Source organism: Ovis canadensis, chromosome 9 (genome assembly GCF_042477335.2).
Source record: "Ovis canadensis isolate MfBH-ARS-UI-01 breed Bighorn chromosome 9, ARS-UI_OviCan_v2, whole genome shotgun sequence".
NCBI lineage: Eukaryota > Metazoa > Chordata > Mammalia > Artiodactyla > Bovidae > Ovis > Ovis canadensis.
Genome location: NC_091253.1, coordinates 33,867,278 through 33,892,205, shown reverse-complemented (window position 1 = coordinate 33,892,205; position 24,928 = coordinate 33,867,278). Strand labels below are relative to the sequence as shown.

The 24,928-nt window shown below is 43.6% G+C and overlaps 1 protein-coding gene and 1 long non-coding RNA gene across 30 annotated transcripts in view; both read right to left on the bottom strand.

Annotated features, from left to right (window-relative positions):
- The window catches only part of CYRIB (CYFIP related Rac1 interactor B), a 144,704-nt gene that overhangs the window by 85,163 nt on the left and 34,613 nt on the right, over positions 1-24,928 (bottom strand). For 22 of the 29 annotated variants that reach the window (XM_069600958.1, XM_069600963.1, XM_069600974.1 and 19 more), the window contains exon 2: positions 20,796-20,848. In XM_069600958.1, coding sequence (XP_069457059.1) covers positions 20,796-20,848 — 53 coding nt within the window. Of the gene's footprint in view, positions 1-12,222; positions 12,308-12,672; positions 12,740-20,795; positions 20,849-24,928 lie in introns of all 29 variants that reach the window. The other 7 variants (XM_069600971.1, XM_069600987.1, XM_069600969.1 and 4 more) reach the window with 1 other exon arrangement.
- Positions 5,752-11,008, bottom strand: LOC138446180 (uncharacterized). The gene is made up of 2 exons (XR_011259207.1): positions 7,023-11,008; positions 5,752-6,336 (listed from the first exon to the last, which is right to left on the bottom strand). It is a non-coding gene; the product is annotated as an uncharacterized lncRNA (long non-coding RNA).

The window sequence follows — 24,928 nt, the reverse complement described above, 5'->3', positions numbered from 1 at the left end:
TTATATAATTTACACGTTTGTGACTAGTGGAATTTAGGGGAAGAAAAAGCAGAAACTGTGGGTCATGACCCTGCGGTTCCTAGCTTCACAGATTAATCTGACAGTGACACCATCCAATCCCAAAACCTTTCCAGTTCTCATTCCTATTCTCTTCCAACATTTATCATTTATTTAGCAGTAAATGAACACTGCTTCACTTGGTATCTTCAGATATGTGCAACTACCTCCTAATATCTATTCCTATTTTTCCAGGCACATTTATCACTTTAAGGCTGCAGAATATTTCATCATGTTGAAATAGCTCTCTTTCCTTTCAGTTGCTAAAGGTCCACACCCTGCATGCCTGGTTCACCCTGGACTTATTTGACTCTGGGCAATTTGCAAGGGATGAGTTGAGCGAGGAAAGGGAGCCTTTAGGTGAAGGGTATTGGAAAAGCGTAGCCTCAAGGGCCAGGAAAGCTGCAACTCTCATGGGAGACACTTGGGCAACCCTATTGCAGGCAGAAATTACAAAGCTATCGAAAAGAATTTATTGACCATGGGAATCCTAATATCTACTCTCTATGGCAAACCTAAACAGTGTATTAAAAAACAGAGACATTACTTTGTTGACAAGGTCTGTATAGTCAAAGCTATGATTTTTCCAGTAGTCACGTATGGATGTGAGAGTTGGACCATAAAGAAGGCTGGGCATCAAAGAATTGATGTTTTCGAAATGTGATGTGGAGAAGACTCTTGAGAGTCCCTTGGACAACAAGGAAATGAAACCAGTCAATCCTAAAGGAAATCAACCCTGAATATTCATTGGAAGGACTGATGCTGAAGCTGAAGCTCCAATACTCTGGCCACCTGATGCAAGAGCAGACTCACTGGAAAAGACCCTGATGCTGGGAAAGATTGAGGACAGGAGGAGAAGGGGGTGACAATGAGATGGTTGGGTGGCATCACGGACTCAACGGACATAAGTCTGAGCAAATTCCAGCAGACAGTGAAGGACAGGGAAGCCTGGCATGCTGCAATTTCATGGAGCTGCAAAGAGTTGGACATGAGTTGGTGACTGAACAACAACAACAGTTCTCTATGGCCTAATCCATCTCATCCATTCACTGCTTCATTCATTATTCCCTCTTGGAGCAATGCATATTTGTGAACCACTAGGCAACAAAGCAGAGCTAAAAGCACCAGGGAGCTGTCGATTTAGCCCCGCCAGGGTTTGGACACCCTGTCCTACAACCTCCACAGGTTAATCTCAGAACTTCAGTTTCCCCACAGTTTGTTCTAAAAATTAGTTTAGATAAAATTTGCTCAGTACTTGGGACAGAATTAAGCCTATATTAAGTTCAATAATTATTTTCAGTCTCGGTTCCTCCTCTGCCTCCTGGACGCCCAGCAATTTCCCCAGTTTCTGAGCACACCTAGAGGGGGCAGTGCATGTGCTAGAGCTCAGAGCCTGAAGCTGCCAGAGTGAAGCAGGGCACACACTTCCCCTCTCTAACCTTCTATTTCCCTTCTGTGAAATGGACATGAAAACGTACTCACAGGAATGTTTCCATGCTCTTATAAATGCTGTATAGAGAAATCTCCTTGGACTGAAAGACCAAACCAGTCCATCCTAAAGGAAACCAACCCTGAATATTCACTGGAAGGACTGATGCTGAAGCTGAAGTTCCAATACTTCGGCCACCTGATGCCAAGAGCCGACTCACTGGAAAAGACCCTGATGCTGGGAAAGATTGAAGGCAAGAGGAGAAGTGGATGACAGAGAACGAGATGGTTGGATGGCATCACTGACTCAATGGGCATGAATTTGAGCAAGCTCCAGAAAACGGTGAAGGACAGGGAAGCCTGGCGTGCTGCAGTCCATGGGGTCACAAAGAGGTGGGCACAACTGAGGGACTGATCAACAACAGGAAAATGAGTTCAAACCCCCAAAGTACTCTGTCATTACTATTACTGCTATTATAGAATAGACATCACTGTTTTCTTGGTTTCTCCCCACTAAAGAAAAAATGATGACCTTAGCATAAGTTCCATGGATTTTAATCGATGGCTCAAAGGATCTGAACATTGCTATGGTTCTTGGTTTGTACGGTCCAATGGCTCTTAGAGAGGATTCCGTGAATAGTTGCTGCCACTGTTAACTCAAATACACCATCCAGTATGTTTAAGCACCAAAATTATAGCTTTTGTTGACTCTGTATCGAGTCTTTGTCCTTAATCTAACTTTCAGGGACTTCTCTCAACTGCTCTCCTCCTCCTCTTTGAGGAATCAGTGAATACTGAGTCCCTGAACAAAGAGGCACCTTCCCAGATATTTCTACCACAGCCCAGGCTGAGGATGAAGACCCAAGGGTCATGCCTTACAGACACAAGCATCCACCCAATGTGTGAGTTTAATGAATGCAGAAGAGGATGGGGAAGGAGGCCTGGGACTCCCTGAGCAGGGTTCAAAGCCTATTCAGCGTGAAGGATGACATCAGAGCTGCTCCTCAAAAAGAACCAAAGAACAGACTCAACAGTTCAATCCCAATATATTCCTGTGATTTAGCAAATCATTAAACAATCTCTCAGAGGCCGTCAAGTTGTCCGGATGGCCATATGCCCCCAGAGTTACAAGGTGTATCCCTGAGCCTCCTCACATTTCCAAGTGCAACACAGTGCTCATTCTGGGCAGCTGCAGTTCAAGTTCCACCAGCCCTCTGGGTGACCGGTAGGAAGGCAGCATCTGCTGGCCCCTCCCTCCGCCCTGAGTACACTTGCCGTGCAGCTGCATCTCAGCCTCCTCTAGGGTCACTCCTCAAAGTGGCCCCTCCATTCCTTCCTGAAGTGGACCTTCCCTTCCATATTCCCTCGTATGTCACTGGCTTTTTTTTTTCCCCCTTCTAGCACTTACCACAACCTGTAATTTTCTTTTTTAAGCTTTAAAAAAATATTTTAAATTAAAAAAAAAAAAGACTTTCAACACGATGTCAGCTCAGTGAAGGCGGAGGCCAAGGCTACCCTGCCCACTCCTACACCTGTCCCTACATCTGGGTGTGCCCACCCAGCTCCTTGGAGACCTTGATAAATACGTGGAATGAGGTTAAAATTTGAGTTAAAAAAAAAAAAGAGGTTTCTGGCCTCCTCTACCTTTCTTTCACTCTGACTATATGAATAATATTTACATGTTGATTGCAGAAAAAATTTGAAAATTCAGAGGAGCAAAAGGAAGAAAATATAAATACCCCATGAGCTAACCTCCTATACCATGTGGACATGCTTCCAAATGTTTTTACTATGTCTATATCTACGTAAAGATAATGCATTGATTTATATAAAAATGGTTCATATTTTGAATTATCATCTGCTGTGTTTCATCTCATGATCTATCTTGGTCATCTTTCCTTAACAAAGGTACTTCAGCACCTTGTTGTTAAAGGCTCCATGATACATACATGTGGGACCCTGTGCCACTCCACAAAGCATTTAACAAGTTTCCCAGTGTTAAGGTAAAGGGTTGGTTTCTTCAATGTCAACAAAGGTAACATGCTGTTAATATAGCCCTCCCCTCTTCACCAGTTTCCCCTTTTCCGCTCTGTGTTTGTATTGCTTTTGAGCTGTATTTCTACAGAACTCTATTCCCCACCGTCCATTCACCACCTGGAGTCATTAGAGTCCCCATCAACTAGAAGCAAAATTGTTTGCAACCGGAAAAGCTCGAGTATGACGAAGCCAGGACAACATCGAGGAGTTCATTTCAGGAATGTGCAGCTGATACAGGCGACAGAAATAAAGAGTGTGTCTTCTTGCGAAGACTTGAACGTAAAAAGAAGAAAGCAGACTGTATGTCTTCATGTCTCCTTCCCAAACCCTGTTCTATGGCTAGGTTTTTCCCAAGAGGGATGGGCTGGCCCATGGAGTTGACTGATGTCGTAAGCAGTCTGCGGGCCAAAGCCTGTGCCCCACTTAGAGAAGAGCTGGCTACAGAAAAGTCCACGAGGGCATGGAAGCAGATGCTGGCCTTTCCCACAAACAGTTCTCTCAGTCCCCTTGTGTGGCTCAAGAACCTCTTTGCATTTCAGCTCAAAAGTCACACCATCCACAAGAAAAGATCTCCCCCTGCCCACCTGGAGAAGCAGACCCCCCTCCAAAAGGACCCCTCAGTGTTCCAGTGCGCCCATGGCCTGACCCACCTGCCCACCCCCACAGCGGCCAGGTCACCTTGTGAAGGCACAGGAAGGGGTCACGGAAGGTGGGGCTGAGATGTTTGAAAGTCAGATCCAGAGGGATGGAAGGGAGAGGAAGGGCTGGGTAAGCCATCCATTCCCAGGCCTCACCCCACTATGACCCAGAGACCCAAAGAGAGGTTGATCTGCTGTTCCCCCACCTTTTATGGCACCCTAACAGAGGCAGATGAAACTACAAAGGAAGAGAATCCCTTGTTGGTTACAACTATCACAACACTGTTAATCCGCTATACTCTAATATAAAATAAAAAGTTTTTTAAAAATGAAAAAAAAGAGAATCCCTAATTGTGTCAAGGGTCACTAATTTATCAATGCCATTTAAATAAGATTTCGTGTGAACTTACAGTTACCAAAAGAGAAGGCGGGTGGGATAAATTAGGAGTTCGGGATTAACAGATACGCACTACTATAGATACAATATATAAACAACAAAGACCCACCTGTAAGTAGGAACTATGGGCTTCCCTGATAGCTCAGTTGGTAAAGAATCCACCTGCAAGGCAGGAGACCCCAGTTTGATCCCCAGTTTGATCTGGGTTGGGAAGATCTGCTGGAAAGGGGATAGGCTACCCAATCCAGTATTCTTGGGCTTTCCTGGTGGCTCAGCTGGTAAAGAATCTGCCTGCAATGTGGGAGACCTAGATTCGATCCCTGGGTTGGGAAGATCCTCTGGACAAGGGAAAGGCTACCCACTCCAATATTTTGGCCTGGAGAATTCCATGGACTGCATATAGTCCATGGGGTCACAAAGAGTCAGACACAACTGAGCAACTTTCACTTTCACAAGGAACTATATTCCCTTTCTTGTAATAACCTATAATGGAAAAGAATCTAAAAAACAACACACACACATAACTGAATCACTGTACTATACACCTGAAACTAACACAGCATTGCAAAGCAACTACTGTTCATGTGCATGCTCAGTCGTGTCCGACTCTCTGCAACCCCACAGACTAACCCGCCAGGCCCCTCTGTCCATGCAATTTTCCAGGCAAGGATACCTCCGTTTAAAAAGAGAGAGAGATTTTTGTATGTGTTTTCCAGAAATATCATGGTTAGAGGAAAGAGAAAATAGTTTGGATTGAAATACGGTAATGACAGAAGCAACCAATACCTGTGATCAATGGTTTCATTTTGGCTGGTTTCCACTCATTTTCTAATTCAATCCTTATAACAACATCAAGAGAAAGATTTTACTGCTTCCAGTTTCCAGATAACAAAATTCCGGTGAGGTACAAAAAAAAAGGTTAAGTATTTTGCTGGAGGTCACAAAGTTACTAAGAGACGAAGCTAAGATTAGACCCCAGGTCCTAAAGCTCTTGACATGCATGAGTCACTCAAACTTACTTGCTTCCTACTTGCCCCTTTCTTTCTACAAATATTAACTTAATCTCTCAATGTCCAAGCTTCATCTAAAATACTAGATGACTCAACTTTTTTTTTTAAGATTTCTTTTTTTATGTGGACCATTCTTTCTTTAAAGTTTTTATGGAATTTGTCACAATATTGCTTCTGTTCTATGTTTTTGTTTTTTGGCCATGAGGCACGTGAGATCTTAGCTGCTTGACCAGAGATCATGCCTGTACCCCTTGCGTTGGCAGGTAAAGGCTTAACCACTGGACAGCCAAGGAAGTGCCTAAACTACTTATCTTTAACAGGCACAATAACCACCTAATTCACTGCTATTGTCAGGGTTAACTACAATAATAGATGGAACAGGAAATCCTCCATAGTCTACCACTTTTTACTCTAAAAACAGCAGTGACATACAACTAAATTTAAGACATCCCTGGTCTTGGTAAACTCTTAAGTAGTTAAAACAATTATATGTTACAGATTATTTGAGTTTTGAAATTTGCAGTTTTAGTATTCAGACTCAGAAGGCTGTATGTCACAGTGGCTGAGGGCTCAGACCCTGTACTCAGAGTCTGAATTCCTCCCTTCATTCTCTCATCTGTAAACACTAGGAAAGTAATGGTATCCACTGTCAGAATGATGTTATCGCAAGTAAAACAGTTAGGGCAGTGCCTGGCAAAGGCGGCGATGGCTTAGTTGTCAAGTCATGTCTGGCTTTGCGACCCCATGAACTATAGCCCACCAGGTTCCTCTGTCCATGGGATTTCCCAGGCAAGAATACTGGAGCAGGCTGCCATTTCCTCCTCCAGGGGATCTTTCCGACCCAGGGATTGAACCCATGTCTCCTGCATTGCAGGCAGATTCTTTATTGATTGAGCCACCAAGGAAGCCCTTGTTTGTTATTATTTCTAATTATTAATTAACGTACTACCTTCATTAAGGTAGTATTTGCATAAAGCTGCCCATACTAGCATTATGTATAATAAAAACCAGAAATAAATTTCCCACAGCAGGGAAACAGCATAGTTGAATTTGAAAGAATTGTCTTTAGAATTAATGAAAACCAACTTAATTACAATTTAAAAGCTTCTGCGTTGCCACTTAGGGGCTGGATAATTTTGAACAAGTCATTTCATTTCTCTGAATTTGTTTCCTCACTTTGAAAATGAAGGGTCTACTCTCAATGACTTATAAGCCCTCTCCAGATTTGAAGTTTATATTTCTAAGGTTTTCAATAAATTATAATCCATCAATATCAAGGATAATAACCAACCCCTAGGTACATAGAGTGATAGTGGTAAAGAATACACCTGCCAACACAGGAAATATAAGAGATGGGGGTTCGATCCCTGGGTCAGGAAGATCTGGAGACGGGCATGGCAACCCACTCCAAAATTATTGACTGGAAAATCCCATGGACAGAAGAGCCTGGTGGGCTTTTGTCCATGGGGTCTCAAAGAGTCGGACAGGACCGAAGCGACTTAGTACACAGCACATATGTACATATAAAGACAGTAGCAACATGAGACAATATTTTATAAATTAACAATCCCAACGTTCTTTAACCCTACTTTTGTTCTATGACGTTAATTACCTGCTAACAGAATTTGTACTGTGTTTATCATGAACCTCTCTGAATAAGGCAGAAGCACCAGGACAACAGGGATGTAGACTGGTCATTCACTGATCTCTTTATTCCCAGCCACTAGAGCAACGCCTGGCACATACTAGGAGCTCAATTAACATCTGTTGACTGAAAAACTGTGAATATTAAGTTTAAAGAGCAAAGTACAGAGACTTCCCTGATGGTCCAGGGGTTAAGACCCTGTGCTTCCAACGCAGGGAGGGCAGGTTCCATCCCTGATAGAAAAACTGAGATCCGGCAAGCTGTGTGGGGTCACCAAAAAAATTAAAAGAAAAACAAAAGAGCAAAGCACAGAAGTATATACATAAAATAGAATGCCACTCATATAAAATATCTACCCTCATGGGGAAACAGCAGATGGGATCAGAGAAATTAAAACTCAATGACAACATGAGAGTAGGGATGAAAGAATTTTATTTTCCTTCAATGTTCTGAATAAATTTATCTGTTCAAAAAGATGGCATTAGAACAGAGAAGCATGTAAAGAGGAGAAAAATGAAGGCGCGATGGAAGACATGTCCAAGGAAGACGACAGCAGACCTGAAGGAAGGGGCCAGAAGGGCTTAAGCAAATAGGAGGCTCTTGGAGGTTAGTTATTCTGTGAATGGAAACAATCACAGGGGTAGAAAGAAAACTAGGTCATATGATTCAGAAAAGAAAAGCCAACTTATTTTGAACTTTTAATTACAAGCTAATTTCTATTAAACTGTTCCCAAGTTGATAGTATTTCCCCATCCACTGCCTCAATCAACAGAAGCTTTGGTCAGTCTGATATTCGGAGGCCTTTGGAGGGTGGCTATCTGTTACTCTTCTTGATCTGCTGCTGTGGATGCAAGAAGCATGCAAGAGGCCCACAGACCAATGTTAACTGGTAAAATGTAGGTCTTTTCATGACTCAACCAGGGTCACACACTGGGGAAAACACAAACAGTACAGGAAACAGCCTTCCCTTCCAGGGGATGAAAGACACACGACCTTATTATCATACAAAGCAACACACAGTTGCCAAAGAAACTGATACAGACAAACAGCCTGGAAAGTAAAGGGAAAGGACCATTCCTTTTGGTGTGGGGGAGTCGGCGGTTGGGGGCCTGGGGAGAGATAGGGAGATGTCCAGCCCTTACGCTGAACTTGATCAAATCACCAGGACCCTAGTGCTGTGTGTAGGCTTCATCCTGAACCTTTCACCTGGTCCTACCTTGCTTTTGGGATCACATGCTATTCTGAATGCCTCCAGCCTCCAATGCTCACCTGAGCTCTTCATCACCACCAGGCATCTGAACTTTGAGCAAAGCAGGTCAGAGCCCCTGCTGTGAGAGTTCTCGGGACCGGTGTTACATATTTCAAGGACATATCATTATTGTAAATTGCATGGTGATTTCTGTACTTCCTTGAACACTGTGAGGTGCACCAGGGCAGGAGCATGCCTATCATGTCAACCCTGCATCTGCAGTGCTAGCACAGAGAGGGCACCATGCCTGGCACAAGGCATGCACTCAAACCATGGCTGCTGGTCACACAGATGGCAGGGGTCCAGCCTGAGTTGACCCAGTCCTAGGGCCTTTACCCTACTCTGAACCCCCAGCATGGCTGCAGCCCTGGAACCAGGGAATGGATCAGCAGCAGCACAAGGAGGTGAGATGTAAACTGCCCCCCTCTTCTCAAATTAGCCAAAATGATGAGGTCACCAGCTATGTGACACAACAGCTGAAATAGAGAGCTTCAGACAGTATGATGTGAATATGCCAAACAGGAGCTAAGAGCATGGCAAGAGTTTAGGTTCTCACAGTTTCAAGGCCACAGAAGAAGAGATACTGTATAAGGTTAAAAAAGGAAAAAAATAAATAAATCTTTCCAGGAGAGAATCATTCAAGTCCAAGTTAAAAAGAAGCTTAACTGGTTTAGCTAGCTTCCTCTAAAATCCTGGGGCTGATTTCACATTAGAACACAGGTTGAGGAGTGGGAGGGAGGCTCAAGAGGGAGAGGCTATATGTATACTTAGAGCTGATTCACGGTTGTTGTACAGCAGAAACCTACACAACATTGTAAAGCAATTATTCTCCAATTAAAAATAAATTAAAAAACAAAATTTAGTATTCACCGGACAAAAAAAAGAAAAAAAAAGAACACAGGTTTAATGAGAAAGCATCCATCCTTGGTTTTAATGCCGAGAAGAGGGGAATGCCACCTTGCCTGAACTCTGGTCTTGTTTGAACCCACAGACTTGGAGAAATGTATGTGGTTCTCATTTCAGCATTTATTTAATATTGTTTTTTAATAGGCCACTTGTTATTCATGAGGGCCTGCATCTGAATTTCTGAATGAATCACCTAATTTTAGACAAGGACAGAACCTTGAAATTCATTTTTAATCCAACATCATACTCTTAACTAAATAGTGGAGTCCAAGACAGGTCCAGGGGGGTTCACAGAGCACAATCCCCTAGGCCTGGACTCTGGGTCCAGAGTGAGGATCACACAGGTTCCCATCTACAATCAGAGAACTGCTGAGTTGGTTTCCAAAGGTTAGACTGGATCACTGAAGTGTCAACACAATCCTGCAAAAAAATCTGTACTAATAAGCAGTGTGCAACATTTGATGTGGTGTCTGGTGTGATCTTCCAGGATAAATGAGATCAACTGAAACATTATCCTTTGACTTTCCTGGTGGTCCAGTAGTTAAGAATCCACCTGTCAATGCAGGGGACATGGGTTTTCAATCCCTGGTCTGGGAAGATCCCACATGCCATGGGGCAACGAAGCCCATGCACCACAATTACCGAAGCCCACGAGCCTGGAGCCCAAGTCCCACAAGAGAAGCTGTAGCAATGAGAAGCCCCCACTCAATACAACTAGAGAGAGCCCATGTGTAGCAGTGAAGACCTAGCACAACCAAAAATAAATGGATAAAAATTTTAAAAAGCACACAACATTATCCTTATTTGACCCTTCATTACTCATAAATCTCCTCCAAGGTAGGGGGGAAAAATGTTAAGAGATGTGTACCAAAGGATGAAGAAGTGGAAATGAAGATTTCATGGGACTTCCCAATTTCCCTTGAGTAAGGGGATGGTATGGCTCCTGGTAGTAATACTGAACTACTTCCTCACAGAGTTCCCGTAAGTACTATTCCTCGTGCCTTTGCCCATGCTGTTCCCTCTGCCACAAACATCCTTCCCCCACCCCCTCATGCTTCCTGTCCAAACTACTCACCAAGACTCCAGTCAGGCATCTCTATAGATATTGCATACGGATTCCCACGTGAATTAGCTTCTGGTTTTACCTCACAGTAAGACATAGTCCTACCTAACCTGACAGTCCTCCTAGGATGTGTCAGAAAGACCAGCTGTGGCATGAGGTTTGCATTGGCACCATGTATTCCATTGAGAAAAGTGCTGTGCGAACACAAGGTTATGTTTTATTAATTTATTACACCTGATTCCTTGGATTTTGATGGATGAATCAACCAGCCCAAGATTAATAGCCTGGCTTACTACACTCATTTCTCTTTCCAAGCCACAAGCCAAAATAAACTCACCCTCAATTTATAACCTTGCAACACGTTCTTTTGCATATCGACTTCTAAATCAAACTGTGGTTATTAAAAAGGATGATTGCATCCATCAGGATGGGCCATGTTATGCTGCGGTAACGAACAAACCCTAAATCTCAGCCCCAACAATGACCACAGCAGTCACTCTGGGGTCAACAAAAGGAGCCCAACAACTCCATCTTTCTAGACTTCACCTGACACTTTGGATTAAGCAACTCTGTAGCTGATATCAGTTACAAACACATGACTTCCTCCTTTCCTTATTCAACCACCTATAAAGCTATCTTGCAGGGTTGTCGTGCAGATTAGATGTGATCCTGCTTTTTAGATACTCAGGACACTACCTGCCTTATAGGCAGCAGTTGGTAGATGATAAATGGTGGCTAGGAACACTGTCATTACCATTATCTCTTGTTCTTGCTGTTCAGTTGCTAAGTCTGATCCAATTCTTTTGTGACCCCATGAACTATAGCCCGCCAGGCTCCTTACCTCTCTGTCCATGGGATTTTCCAGGCAAGAATATTTGATGAGTTGCCATTTCCTTCTCCAGGGGATCCTCCTGATCCAGGGATCCAACCTGTGTCTCCTACACTGGCAGGCAGACTCTTTCCCACTGAGCCACCAGGGAAGCCCACCATTATCCCTACTCATCTTCAAATGATAATAATGATATTGTTAGTATAATTCTTATACGCCAAGGGTTCCTAAACGTGTCTGCAAATTGGAATCACCTGGAGATCTTTATAACTACCAGGGCTTGTGCCCAGCCCAGAATCAGTGAATTAACTCATCTTGCGTGTAGCCCTGGCTTTGAAATTTTAAAAGATCCCCAGATGATTCTAACGTATAGACAAGTTTGAGAACCACTGTCACAGAGGCAGCAAGATGCACATCTATACAGACACATATGTCCAGGTGTACACACACTCACCCACACACATACAAGCTGGTCTGCTCCCAGGTTCCATGAATCCTGCCACCTTTATGACAGTGGTGTTCATATCATTCAGGTGAGCGAGGTTATATGAGGCAACAAACAACCCCTAAATATCAGCCCTAATAACAACCATAGTGGGCCCCTCCAGGGTCAACTAGATGAGCCCAGCAATCTGGGTTTTCTGGTCTTTACCTGATGTTAAAGGCTAAGCATTTTACCCTCAGACCTCACTTCCCCTTTCATAAGTTTGCCAGGCCCACAGTAAATCAGAACCAAAAATATGATACTAGTGTGAACAGACTGGGAGGAGATTTGGTCAGAGGAGAGCCACCAAAGCCTGCTAGTAACTGAGACTCTTTCTTTGTTCAGCTCTCCATCCCCAAGATCCAAAACACAATAGCCAACTTAATAAAAACGTGAATAGGTATTAATAAATGAATTATCACCACTAATAACCTGAAAAAGAAGTGAAAAGCAGACACAGGATCTCAAAAATACAGCACCTAAGTTGAAAACCTTATGGGTCAGCTTATCACCATCATGTTGATTTCTCTCTTTTCGTTCATTTCTCTCAGGTTGAAATTACATCTGCAGAGATGGAAATAAATGAGATCAGGGGATCTATGAACAAAAACAAGGACCTTGAGTAGTAAAGAATCTACCTTGCAATGCAGGGGACTCGGGTATGATCCCTAGTCAGAGAACTAAGACCCCACATACTGCAGAGCAACTAAGCCCGCGTGCCTCAACTACTGAGCCCACACATCATAATTAGAGAATCCATGTGAACCATGGAAAAGATCCTGCATGCCACAATCAAGACTCCGACATGGCCAAATCCATAATCAATTAATTTAAAAGAATGTATTCAAAAAAATGGGGGGCCTTCCACCTGGCAGCAAAGCACCTGTAGGTTGGGTGCAGGCAAAACAGGAAGAATACAGACATCTTACCACCAGCACACAAGTGATTTCCAGCAAATCATCTCTTGCTCGGTGGAATGCTAAGTCTCGGCAGAATCTGGAGAAAATCAGAAAATCCAGCTTGTTTGCCCTAGTTTTGGCAGCTTAATTTAGGAATCACACTGGGCTTTCCATAAACACTTTACCAAAAAATGTATCCTGTGTTGTGAACACGCGAGTTAACTTGGGGCCCAGGGGGAGGAAGCTTTGTGTATGATTCCATAATAGTTACTCTACTATTTTAAAACCAAATGGAAGCCTCAGGCAGCAAAGTCAAAAAAAGAGAGAAATCATTTTCGTAAGAGTATCTGAATGCAACCATCTCTCCTGATGCATTGTGAGCTGTCAATGGTTCTGCTTTTCTCAGAAGCTCATTCAATTATCTCTTATCTGGACCAGGGAGAGGCATTTTCCTTGCATCTAGAGTTAAAGGGAAAAAAAAGGAGCCATAATCCTCTCACAAAAGCCTGAAATGAAAAGCAGTAACTACTCCCAAGGCCCTGCTTATTGTGGAGGAGTTATTAGGCAAAACTTTGAACGGTCTCTGTTAGCGATCTATTTTCTCCGTGACTATCACAATAGGGAGAGGAAGAAATATGGGATCCACAGCCTCAAAACACCTTGCTCCGCTCCTAGGTGCAGCAAGCCACTTAATCTCTCTGAACTTGTTTCCTCTCTGTAAAATGGAAACACCTATGTGACAAGGACACTCTAAGAACGAAAAAATTATGTAATGCATTTTTACATTCAACAATGTAAATACCCTTCCCTCTGATCACTGTCAAACTCTCAGGAACCCACTAGAATGTGAACTTTTAAAAAGTAGGTACAATGCCTTACTTATCTTTTTACAGCCAGATCCTAAACACTTAGAGATAGCAGTTGCCTCTTCAGCATCTATTCCATTTCTCTCCCGCTAAGCAGCATCCCTCATTCATTCAGACCTCATCTGCAATACCAGGGGTGGGTCCAGAATGGTCTAAGCCAATCAGTGTTCCTCTGTCACCATGATTGGTTGAGAGACAGAGGTGTGTCCTGCAATGATCCAATCAGAGGGAAGCTCAGAAATTTTGTTCAATGTCTCTGGGAAGAGATAGGACCTCATTCTTCCCTGAATGTGAACAAGCTATCCACTGGGCTACCTCCAGCACCCACAAAGCACCCAATGAAATATTTCCAAGTATATGAATAAAGATGAGTCTGTGGACAAACAAAGAGCGATGAAATCAAGATTCTCAGAATAGAACTGTAGTAAAACCCTATTAGTACACAGACTGCTGGTTATGCAGCAGGTAAATCAAAGACCAGGGAATGAGAGAGGGCTTCCGAGGCTGACAGATGTGGACCAAATTCTGGTCCTAGAATTCTAGTGCCTAAGCCTAGGACCTCAGGCAACTTCCTAAGCCACAGTTTCTGTCTAAGCCACAATTTCTCTCTGACAAACACTACTATCACAATTAAATAAGCGTTTTTTAATGCATCTATTAATACGGAGAAAAGATTGAGAGAATATACCCCAAAATATTAATAGCAATTAGCCCTAGGTAGTTACTGGAAGGACTTTTATTTTTCTCTTTTTTTGTGTGTACAGTGTTGGATCTTCTATAATGAACATAAATCGGTGGTCTAATAAAATAAAATGAAAATAAAAGCAGGATGATGGCAATTAAAGCATCTAGCCCAGCACCCATGACACAAAGTAGGAAGCCAGCAAATGTTCTGTCCCTATGAACACCCTTCAAACGTTTGGGAACAGCTATCATATGTCTATTTCTTGTTAAATATCTCAGCTAACTTAATGTCATCCTTACATGACTTGATTTCAAGGCTCTCTGCAAAGGCTCCATCTGTTAAAACCCCACTCCGGATATCATAGAACCCGCTCACAGAATCAGCCGCAGAACTTGTTTGCTCATTCATCTGTTAATTCATTCACTGAGTAAACACTGATTAAAAATGTACTATATTGGACATCTTGCTTCTGCCTACCCCCCATTCACAAATGGTTTCCAGATTTCCCCGAGGAACATCTGCCTGCCTTCATTCTCAGTTCCTGGGCTCTGGGGAGACCAGACCCTATCCCAGCTTCTTTGGGGGCTGGCATTTGATCCAAGGTGGCCAATCAGAGCATCACATTCACCTGGCCACCGCGATAGGTTAGGAACAGGCATGTTACCCAGAGAAGGCCAATCAGAGACATTGAAGAAGAAATCTCTCTTTCCTGAGATTTCTGCTGAACTGTTGGAAAGGGGCATTTTTTTTTTTCCCTGCTGCTAGAACTGCTGACATACTTTGCCACCACAATCCAAAAAGAAATCAGAGGCAGCACTGCAAGATGAGGAAATCCTGTGTAAGCCTTAGCAACACAGCCTAAGGCTTCGTGCCTTTGGTTCCATCCCTGCACTTTGCAGCTACATAAACCAGCCAATCCCTTTTCTGTGGAAGCCAAAAAAACCTCACATGGGGCTCAAAAGAAACCTAACTCATGAAATTGGAAGTGTTCTGACATCAGCTGCATGCCAGCCATGCACAGATGAAGCAAAATGATCCACACCATCTTTCTTGGCACTTGGTCTGATGTGGAGATAGCTACAAACAACTACAATTATTTAAAGCCAGTAAGATAACTGCTTTAATTAAATACTACGCAGAGTAAGGAGAGCACAGGGAGGTGGAGTCAGGACAGGCGTCAGCTAAGAAATAGCATTTCAACCTCCTCTGTACCTGCATTCAGGCAGTGAAGATAGAATTACTGGTTGGGAGAGTCAAGATAACACTGTCGACATACAGTCATCTCACAGTAAACTAAAACCACTACAGCCCACGTTGCATGACGGGAAATGATACTTACAAGCTCTGAAGGGTGCTCTCTGGTTGAGCCCACAAAATAGAAACAGCCACCAGCAAGCAGCCCTCCTATGCAAGAATTTCACCCCAATGTTACAGATGATGCTACGCTCTTAAATAATACCCAGGTTGGTTTTTATTTTGAGTCCATGAACTTAAGTCTTCACTCCAGTTTTACTGCCCATTTGGACTACTGTTGATATAATCACTAAAACATCACGACAGCCCGCTGAAGATGAATAACCTATTTACTACCAAATGATAAAAGAGAGAGGGCAAGAGTAAGCCTCTGGTTCCATAAGACATTTCATGATGAGTTAGAAATGTGACTGATCTCGGAAAACAACAAGGGCGACTACAGAAGCACCTCTGGGAACATCTAATTTGCTAAGAAAGGCCCTGAAGGTTGCTCTTTTTAAGTGAACAGAGCTAGTGTCTTTTATATCTTTGATGATGCAAAACTCAACAGGAGAGTTGTGCAGATAAGTCAGAAAAGGAGGACATCGCAGGACAAATTCTCCTTGCCTTTGTGGTTTCCAAACACATCAGCGATTCATCTGGTCCGGGAACACAGTTCCAACTTTCCAAAGCAAAGAATCTTAGAGGTGGAAAAATTAATACTGATGGAACACGGCCACGTGATCTCAAGAGAGGTGCTGGGGATGTGGCAGGAGGGACGGATGCCTACCAGATAACGGGGATTGCTAAGAAGCAGCTGGGTTCTCTCTGTTTCCAAAGCACTTATAAGATTTCTTCAAGTGCCACGTGAATTCCACTTCCCCTTCTTGCTCGCCACGTGACTTCCTACAAAGACTTAGCCGCCCCTCTTCCTGAAAATGGGATTACTATTTTTCACACACTGACCAGGCCACTACTGGAGTCCAGGCAGAGTCAGGCAATGGAGAGACCCACAGTGTATGACAATGCAGGCAAGTGCCTGGTGCTTGGCATGTGTTCCATAAATGCTGGGGGTCAGCAACCCCATGGAGACCTGCCAATTTCCTCTAAAACTAAGAGGGGATCCATGCTGAAAGCTCACAAAGGGAAGTTTTTTGTTAACGAGTTTGTTTTTAACAACAACAACATATGTTTATGCTTATAAAAATTTTTGTTTGAAAAAGGATATACAATAAGATATCGTTCATCCATCCCAAACTCACCATCACCTAGACTTCTTCTCAAGAATTAAATGGTACTGCCCACAACCACCTTCTTTTTTGGTGTGCTTCCAGCAAAGTCTATGCAAAATCATCAAGCTTTTGTATGTGTGGGGTGGGTTTGCATAAGCACTAATCCCTCCTCTTTCCCCGCCCCCAAACATGGGAGGGAGCATACCACACACTCTTTTCTGCATACAGCTTTTTTTAACCTAAGAATGTATCCTGGAAAGAATGGATAAAGAAAGTGTTATCTATTATACATATAAAATGGACTATTACTCAGCAGTAAAAAAGAAGGAAATCTTGCCATCTGCCACAACAGAGATGGACCCGGAGGGCAGGACGCTAAGTGAAATAAGTCAGAAAAAGAAAAACACTGTATTATCTCACTTTTATGTGGAATGTAAAAAACACCAACAAAAGAATCCCTAGGCATAGATGCAGAGAACAGACTGGGGGTTGCCAGAGTTGGGAAAGTGAAGTCGCTCCATCGTGTCCGACTCTCTGCAACCCTGTGGACTGTAGCCTACCAGGCTCCTCTGTCCATGGGATTCTCCAAACAGGAATATTGGAGTGGGTTGCCATTTCCTTCTCCAGGGGATCTTCCCGACCTAGGGATCGAATCCAGGTCTCCTGCATTGTGGGCAGATGCTTTAACCTGAGCCACCAGGTTGGGGGTTGGGAAATATTGGTAAAGTGAGTCAAACGTACACACTTCTGGTTCTAAAATAGGTAAGTCGTGAGAACGTAATCTACAGCGTGGTGACTATAGTTACTAATACTGTATTCTGGGACTTCCTTGGTGGTCCCATGGTTAAGAATCCACCTGCCCATGCAGGGGATATGGGTTCAATCCCTGGTCCGGGAAGATTCCACGTGCCATGGGGTAACTAAGCCTGTGAGTCACAACTACTGAGCCTGGGTTCTGCAACAAGAGAAGCCACCGCAACGAGAAGCCCAGGCACGGAAACAAGAGAGCGGCTCCCACAGCTGGACAAAGCCAGTGAGCAGCAACAAAGACCCAGCACAGCCATTAAACAGACACATACATCTTAAAAAAAAAAAAAAAGAAATTCCATATTTGAAAGTTGCTAAGAGAGTACATCTTCAAAGTTTTTATCACAAGAAAAAATTACGTAGCTGTGCATGACAACGCATATTAACCAAATTTCGTGTGGTGACCATGTTGCAATATACCCAAATATGGAATCATTATATTGTACCCCTGAAGCTCATAATGTTATATGCCAACTATAAAAAGAAAAACAATTAAAAAAAAAAAAAAAGGAATGCATCCTGGAGCGGATTCCTTCTTAGTATATATGACGTCTTATTTTAAACAGTAGCCCAGTATTCTTCTGTAAGGATATACCTTAATCTCTTCCGTCAATCCTTTTCTGACATACATTTATTTCAGTTGCCTCCAGGGTCTTGCTATTTCAAACAATGCTGCAAGGAGCTTACATTACACACATCTTCACACTATAGGTTAGATGTGTTACTAGAGGAAAGGTGGGATTTATAAGGTAAAATCCTTGGAAACTATATATATATATATATGTATATGGGCTTCCCTTGTGGCTCAGCTGGTAAAGAATCTGCCTGCGGTACAGGAGACCCCGGTTCAATCCCTGGGTTGGGAAGTTCCCCTGGAGAAAGGAAAGGCTACCCACTCCAGTATTCTGACCTGAGAATTCCGTGGACTGTATGGAGTCACAAAGAGGTGGACACGACTGAGCAACTTTCACTTTCGTGTGTGTGTGTGTGTGTGTGTGTGTGTGTATTTATATATAGGAAAGATGGGGTTTATAAGATAAAATCCTTGAAGTTGCAAGAGTCAAAAGGTACAAACACTTAAAATGCTGGAATGGCCTTCAAAGAGTTTGGACTCACTTTCACACTCATGAACAGGGTCATAAGGATGCCAGTCTGTCCAACTACATTCACAGAAGTTTGTTTATCAAATTCAAGGGAAGAGAGGGGGGCAGAGCTTCACTCTTGTCCCACGGTCTCTTCCCGCCCCCGTGATACCACATATGATCCTACTACTGCCTGAAAATTCTGCCCCTTGGATGCACAACCCGGAGATCAGAGCTTAAACCAGAATGAACGTCAGCACTGGTGTGCTGAGCTGGCTCGGGCTGGCTCAAAAGAGCCGACTGTGCACATCTCTTCCCAAGCCTGTGTTCAGTGACATCATGTTGCTAGCTTGAAATTGTTCATGGTGGAAGTATTGATACCACAGAGACAGGCAAATGCTAGTCAGGGCTTCTCTTTCTTCCCCCAGAGACCTCTGTCAAACATCAGCCACTGATGCATACTACAGTGGAAACTGAGGCTCTGCTGCCCCTTTTTACAATGTCTGCTCTCGGCAGGACCACAAATTCTTGGAACCTCAGAACTGGAGGAGATCTGAAGGGACAGCCGATCATTCGGTCTTCTCATGCTGCCTCTCCCCTGGCCCCTGTGCTGAGACATAAGCAGACCCTCTCCTCCACTCCTCTATGCCTCTCCACCATATTCTCATCTCTTTATTGCTTAGTGCTTATTCTTAATGATACTCTACAGTGTAGTAACTGCACACACAGACTCTAGGCTACACTAGAAGACAGCCAGGGGTCAAATCCCAGCTCCGTCATTAGCAGCTCTGTGACCGTGGGCAAGTGGCTTAAACTACTACACCTTAGCTTCTCTGTAAAGCACAGATGATAATGATAATGCCTGCCTTAGATGTTTGTTCTGAGGATTCAACGAGTTAATACAAGGACACAGAACAGTGGCTGGCACACACTAAGGACTAAACAGACGTAAACTACTATTACTGTCTTCCAGTTCACTAAGTATCTTTCACGACATCTAGGCTGTCACTTAACACTTTTGTTGGATTTTAATTTCAATGACTATTTTTCACTTCTATGTGGCAGCTTTTCAAATCAACTTATTCTTTTTCTACCTTTCATTGCATTTTTGTATCCTCTTTAGTTTTTAATCATTTAAAAATATACTGTCTATAGTCTCTTTTAGATGTTTTTTTTTTACTTTCAACTCAGAGTCACTCCTTTCCTAAATAGTCCATATGATTTAATTATGCACTCATCTTCAGAGTTCTTTCTGTGGGAGTCTGTCAGGTCTGGGTTGTTGAAATAACCCAGTGGAATGACTGTGTAAACACACAACACAATCCCTAGTGTTGTGCTAGAGAGTCCCACAGTAGACAGCCAGTTTTCATGTTAATTTCTCAACTCAAGTTCTCATATCTCATGATAATAACAATATAGATTCCACAACCACATATGGTATAGCCCCAGATTTTTCATTTCTTCCTGGTGACTTTCTTTCCACTCAAAAAAATCTTCCTCTCTGTTTCTTCCAACAGTGGGGCTTTTGCACTCCTTTTTCATGAAGACATGTAATGTTTAAAGCTCCTGGAAATTCATGTCTACCTTGGGCCCAAGTCTCATTTCTAGGCCCACTGTGGTCTCAAAACCTTAACCCCAGACTCTACAGCTGCTTTGTGGGTGCAAAAGCCCCATAAGTTATTGTGCCTTCAGCTCATATAACCATTCAGCTTGAATTTCTCTCCATTTTTGACACTTGGGGACTTCCCTTTCTGATGAGCTCCCCTAGATATAGTTATTATTTTTCAGTCAACTCTGAAAGGGACTGCTGGCATCCCCTTTCCAAATTTGTAGGTTGGAACCTAACCCCCAACACGAGGGTAGGGCCTTCATGGATGGGATTAGTGCCTGTAGAAAAGAGACCTCAGAAAGTTCTCTTGCCTCTTGCACCATGTGAGGGTTTTAGCACAAAGAAACAGGAAGTGGGCCTTCACCAGACACTAAATCTGCCAGCATCTTGATCTTGAACTTGCCAACCTCCAGAACTGTGAGAATTAAATTTCTGTTGTTAATATGCAACCCTGTCTATGGTACTCTGCTACCGCAGCCTGAACAGACTCAGACAACCCATTACCAGTGAAAAGAACCTGGGAAAGTTACTTCTCTGAACCTCAGCTCCTGAGGGCTATTGTGAGGCTCAAGACAATTCAAATGAAGCGCTTAGTTCTGAAACCAGGTGGCCACAATCAAATCCGGTTCTGCCACTTACCAACTTGGTAACCTTGAACAAATTACTCAAACTCCAGGGCTCAGCTTCTTCTCCTGAAAAACAGAGATATAGCAAGGATTAGGCAAGTCACAAGTCCCCAGCATACAAAAAGCCTCCAGTAAATCCTAATCACTACTGTTTTTTTTCCTGTACCAAGAATAACAACTCCATGTAACCCTTCTGTCCAGTAGTATTTCAAGCCAAATAATATCTCTCCAGACCATTATATTTTACAGAAGATGTTTCACAAATGTTTTTTTCTCATTTAACACTCAAAACAGTCTGGTATATGACAAATAAAGAAATGAAGATATTAAAAAAAAAAAAGGAAACGGAGATTCAGAGATGTCAAGTTGTAAGAGTTCTTTATATATTCAAGTCAAGTAAACTTGCTCAAGGTTGCAGAGCAAATAAAGAGAAACCCCAAATCAAACTCCTCTGATGGAGGGGCACAGTTCGGCTGGACTGCATTGTCCCAGGGACAGAGAGGGAGGAGCCTGGCTGTCCTTTCAGACCCACAATTCTATGATAAAGGATGCTGGGACTCTGGGCTACGTCAGCAAGTCCGGCTTTCAGAAAAACACTCAGCTCAACTTGCATTTGAACTGTTCTCAGTCATCCCACCCCTGACTTGCTTCCTGCTCTAGGTATCTACACCACAGAGAAAGGAAAACAAACGCACATTACACCATCCTCGTCACCCTCAAAACTCTTACAAAAGAGATTCACAAAAACTTATGAATCAGAGGGAGTTTTCATAAAACCCAAGGTAAATAATATCCCGCTCGAACCCATTCACCAGCATCAACTGCGAAGATCAGAGCAGGCCTGCGATGTCTAGACACTCATTACTGCCTGCAAGAGAAAGAGATTGCTTTTTCTCTCCTTTCCTTTTGATTAAATCTTTAGCTCCCTGAGCTGTTTTCTCTTGGCTTGTCATCGGGGTCTGAGACTACCGGAAGCCACTTAACCAGCCTCCCTTTATTCACAAAAGATTTGGGGGCCCTGCCGAATTGTCGTGGGGGAATGTTATCAGCCGATCATGTCAACCACTCTGGCTGTGTTGCCAGCAATCCTCTCGTTCGCCAGTACAGGTTTCCTTTCTGCTGTTGTCTGAATGTGGTTTAAAATTCCCTTTTCAAGAATAATCACAAAACTGCTCAGTGGCCAAAGAAAAGAGCCATTTCATTTAAAACAACACAGGCATACCAAGTTTCCCTGGTGGCTCAGTGTAAAGAACCCGCCTGCCAGTGCCGGAGACGCAGGTTCAATCCCTGGGTCATGAAGATCCCCTAGAGGAGGGCATGGCAACCCACTCCGGTATCCTCACCTGAGAAATCCCATGGACAGGGGAGCCTGGCGGGCTGCAGTCCATTGGGCTGCGAGAGGCATACGTGAACAACAAAGCATACTCACAAGTTAAGACCTCACGGGTAAGCACAAGGGCCACACTCTGTGTGTGTGTGTTGTGTGTATGCACTTACACACAGACGCCCAGAAACACTGACAGTCCTCTCGACTCTGCTCACTATGTTTTCCCATTACATAAAGATTTCATTTTCTTTCTTTCTTTCTGATTCTTTGACCAGATTTACAAAGCAGAAAATAAGACAAGCTGTTTACTTGGCAACAATTTTTTTTAAGGTCCTGGGTGAAAGTCCTAGAAATTAGAAAAAAGTATACTAACTTGCTCTCACGAAACTCTTTAAGAACATGAAGATTAAGCTGGTCTTTCCATCACTTAGAGACAAACCAGGAAAGAGAGTATGTCTCCCCTAGAAGGAAAGTCATCTCAAAACAAGGGTGACTTTCTCTCACTTCCTCTCTGTCGACAGAGAAAAGCTGGACTATGACTCTAGAAACCGGTCTACCGCCATACCACTCTGAATACGCCTGATCTCATCTGATCTCAGAAACTGAGCAGGGTCAGGCCTGGTTAGTACTTGGATGGGAGACTCTAGAAACTGGATCTGATCTTTTTTCGTCTTTAGACTTACAGCATAGGCTCCAGTCCATTCTTGGTCTTTCAGAGCTGTGTGACTTTGGGTAAGTCACTGAACCTTTCTGAGCTTCTGTAGCTGCTGCTGTCAAGGGAGGACACGCATTCACTCAAGACCTATCTGCTGAGCACCTACAATATGCCAAGCATGTGGCCATGGGATTAATTCCAGTAATTAAACTGTCCCAGCCACAAAGAGCTCTCATCGATTAGTGGAATAAAGACTTCCCTGGCAGTTCAATGGTTAAGATGCCATGCTTCCAATGAGTACAGGTGCTGGGCAATCACAGAAAAGGGTATTTAATTAATTCCACAGGGGAGGGAAAGTGCTAGGTATAAGGAAGACTTCCCTCAAGGAGGTGTTATCTAAGCTGCGAACAAAAAGACAAGTTAGAATTTGCCCAACCGAGGGGGATCCAAGCAAAACTGGCAGCATATGGGAAGGCCCATAGGCAGGATGGCTGGTTCACAATGTCAAGCACAAAGAGGCAGGAAGAGAGACATTGGGTATGTCAACCTGGACATGCAAGCAGGTGGGCTTGCCAAGGCAATTTGCCTGGACTAGGAGGGTCAAGCATTCACAGAATCCCAGCCACACCAATCATAAGACCCTTGGACCAAATTCCAGGACCTTGACCTAGGGTTTGGAGAGGGAAATGGCAACCCAATCCAGCATTCGTGCCCAGAAAATCCCACGGACACAAGAGCCTGGTGGGCTACAGTCCATGGGATGGCAAAGAGTCAGACACAACTGAGCGACTAACACATTCAAACACGTTCAGGGTCCCTCCCAGTCCTAAGGGCTGACCCTATGGTCTTCTGAGACCCCAGATCTTCCTCTTGGCCTGATAACCCTTGTACCAGCACAGCCACGTCCCTGAGTCCACTCGGGGAAATGCCAAGCCTCCCACGTGGGCCCTGTCCTTCCTCTTTCCTTTCCCTTCGGGAGAGACTAGCCAGTGACTCAAGGAGAGAGTTGTCCCCTACTTGTCATTTGTTTCTTAAAAAAAAAAAAAAAAGCACCCAGGACTCACTCACACAGTCATTTGCCCAACCTCCTTCTCCCACCCAGCTCCTGACCTAGCTGAAGAAATGCTGAATTATCTGTGTACACTGTCACCTCCAGGACACTTGAAGTTACCTGAGGTTGGACACTCGTTTTGGTCATTCTGCTGCCCCCCGCCCCTGGCATTGACCCCTGATTCATACCAGGCCCCCAAAAGTGCATGCAGACATGAATGGGTTTAATGTCTCTGCAAAGGAGCACCCACCCAGAGCTGCCCTCAGACAGCAGCTCTGAGACCAGTGAGGAAAACCCAGAGAGGTGTCAGCTCAACACCCCTCCCCCAGGGCTCCCTAAGACACTGCAGACGCTCAGCAAAGCCCCCAGAAAACTAACACCCCCACCACCGTGATACCAGTGAAGAACCTCAGGTCCAAAAGGATGATACGACTTGTCCAAGGACTCTTAGCTAACGCAAAGTTTTTAGAAGGGGGACATCAGGGACTTTCCTGGTGGTCCAGTGGATAAGACTCTGAACTCCCAACACAGGGGGTCTGGGTTCGATCCCTGATCAGGGAACTAGATCCTGCATGCCACTACTAAAGATCCCACATGCCATAACTAAGACTCAGCATGGCCAATTAAATAAATATTTAAAAAAAAAAAAAAAGTGGGACAACTGTCTTAAACGGAAGGCTATCTAGTTGCCCCTACCAGAAACATTGCTTATTTTAGGGGAAGATACTTGGCAGGTCTAATGGAATCTTCCCTTTACCTGACCACCAATTACAACACACTTTCGCAACCCCTGGGATTCTCTAGGCAGGACTAAAGGTCCCATTGAAGCATCGACCTATTTTTGAAGATGACTAAATAAACTTTTTTAGGGTCTGGGTATGTTCTTGGATTACGGATCACTTTTTAATTCTCTATAATGTGATCTCAGGCTATAACAAGTTTTAAAGGAAAGCTGAGATCCCTGAACACTCTTTTTTTTTAAAAATGTTTTGATATTAACTTTACTGTGACAGCAAACACAATTTTTAAGAAGGCCATTTTGACCTATATAACCCTTTCACCAAAAGAATTCCTTATCGTTCCTGTGTCCTCTTATTAAAGTTTTTATTCAGA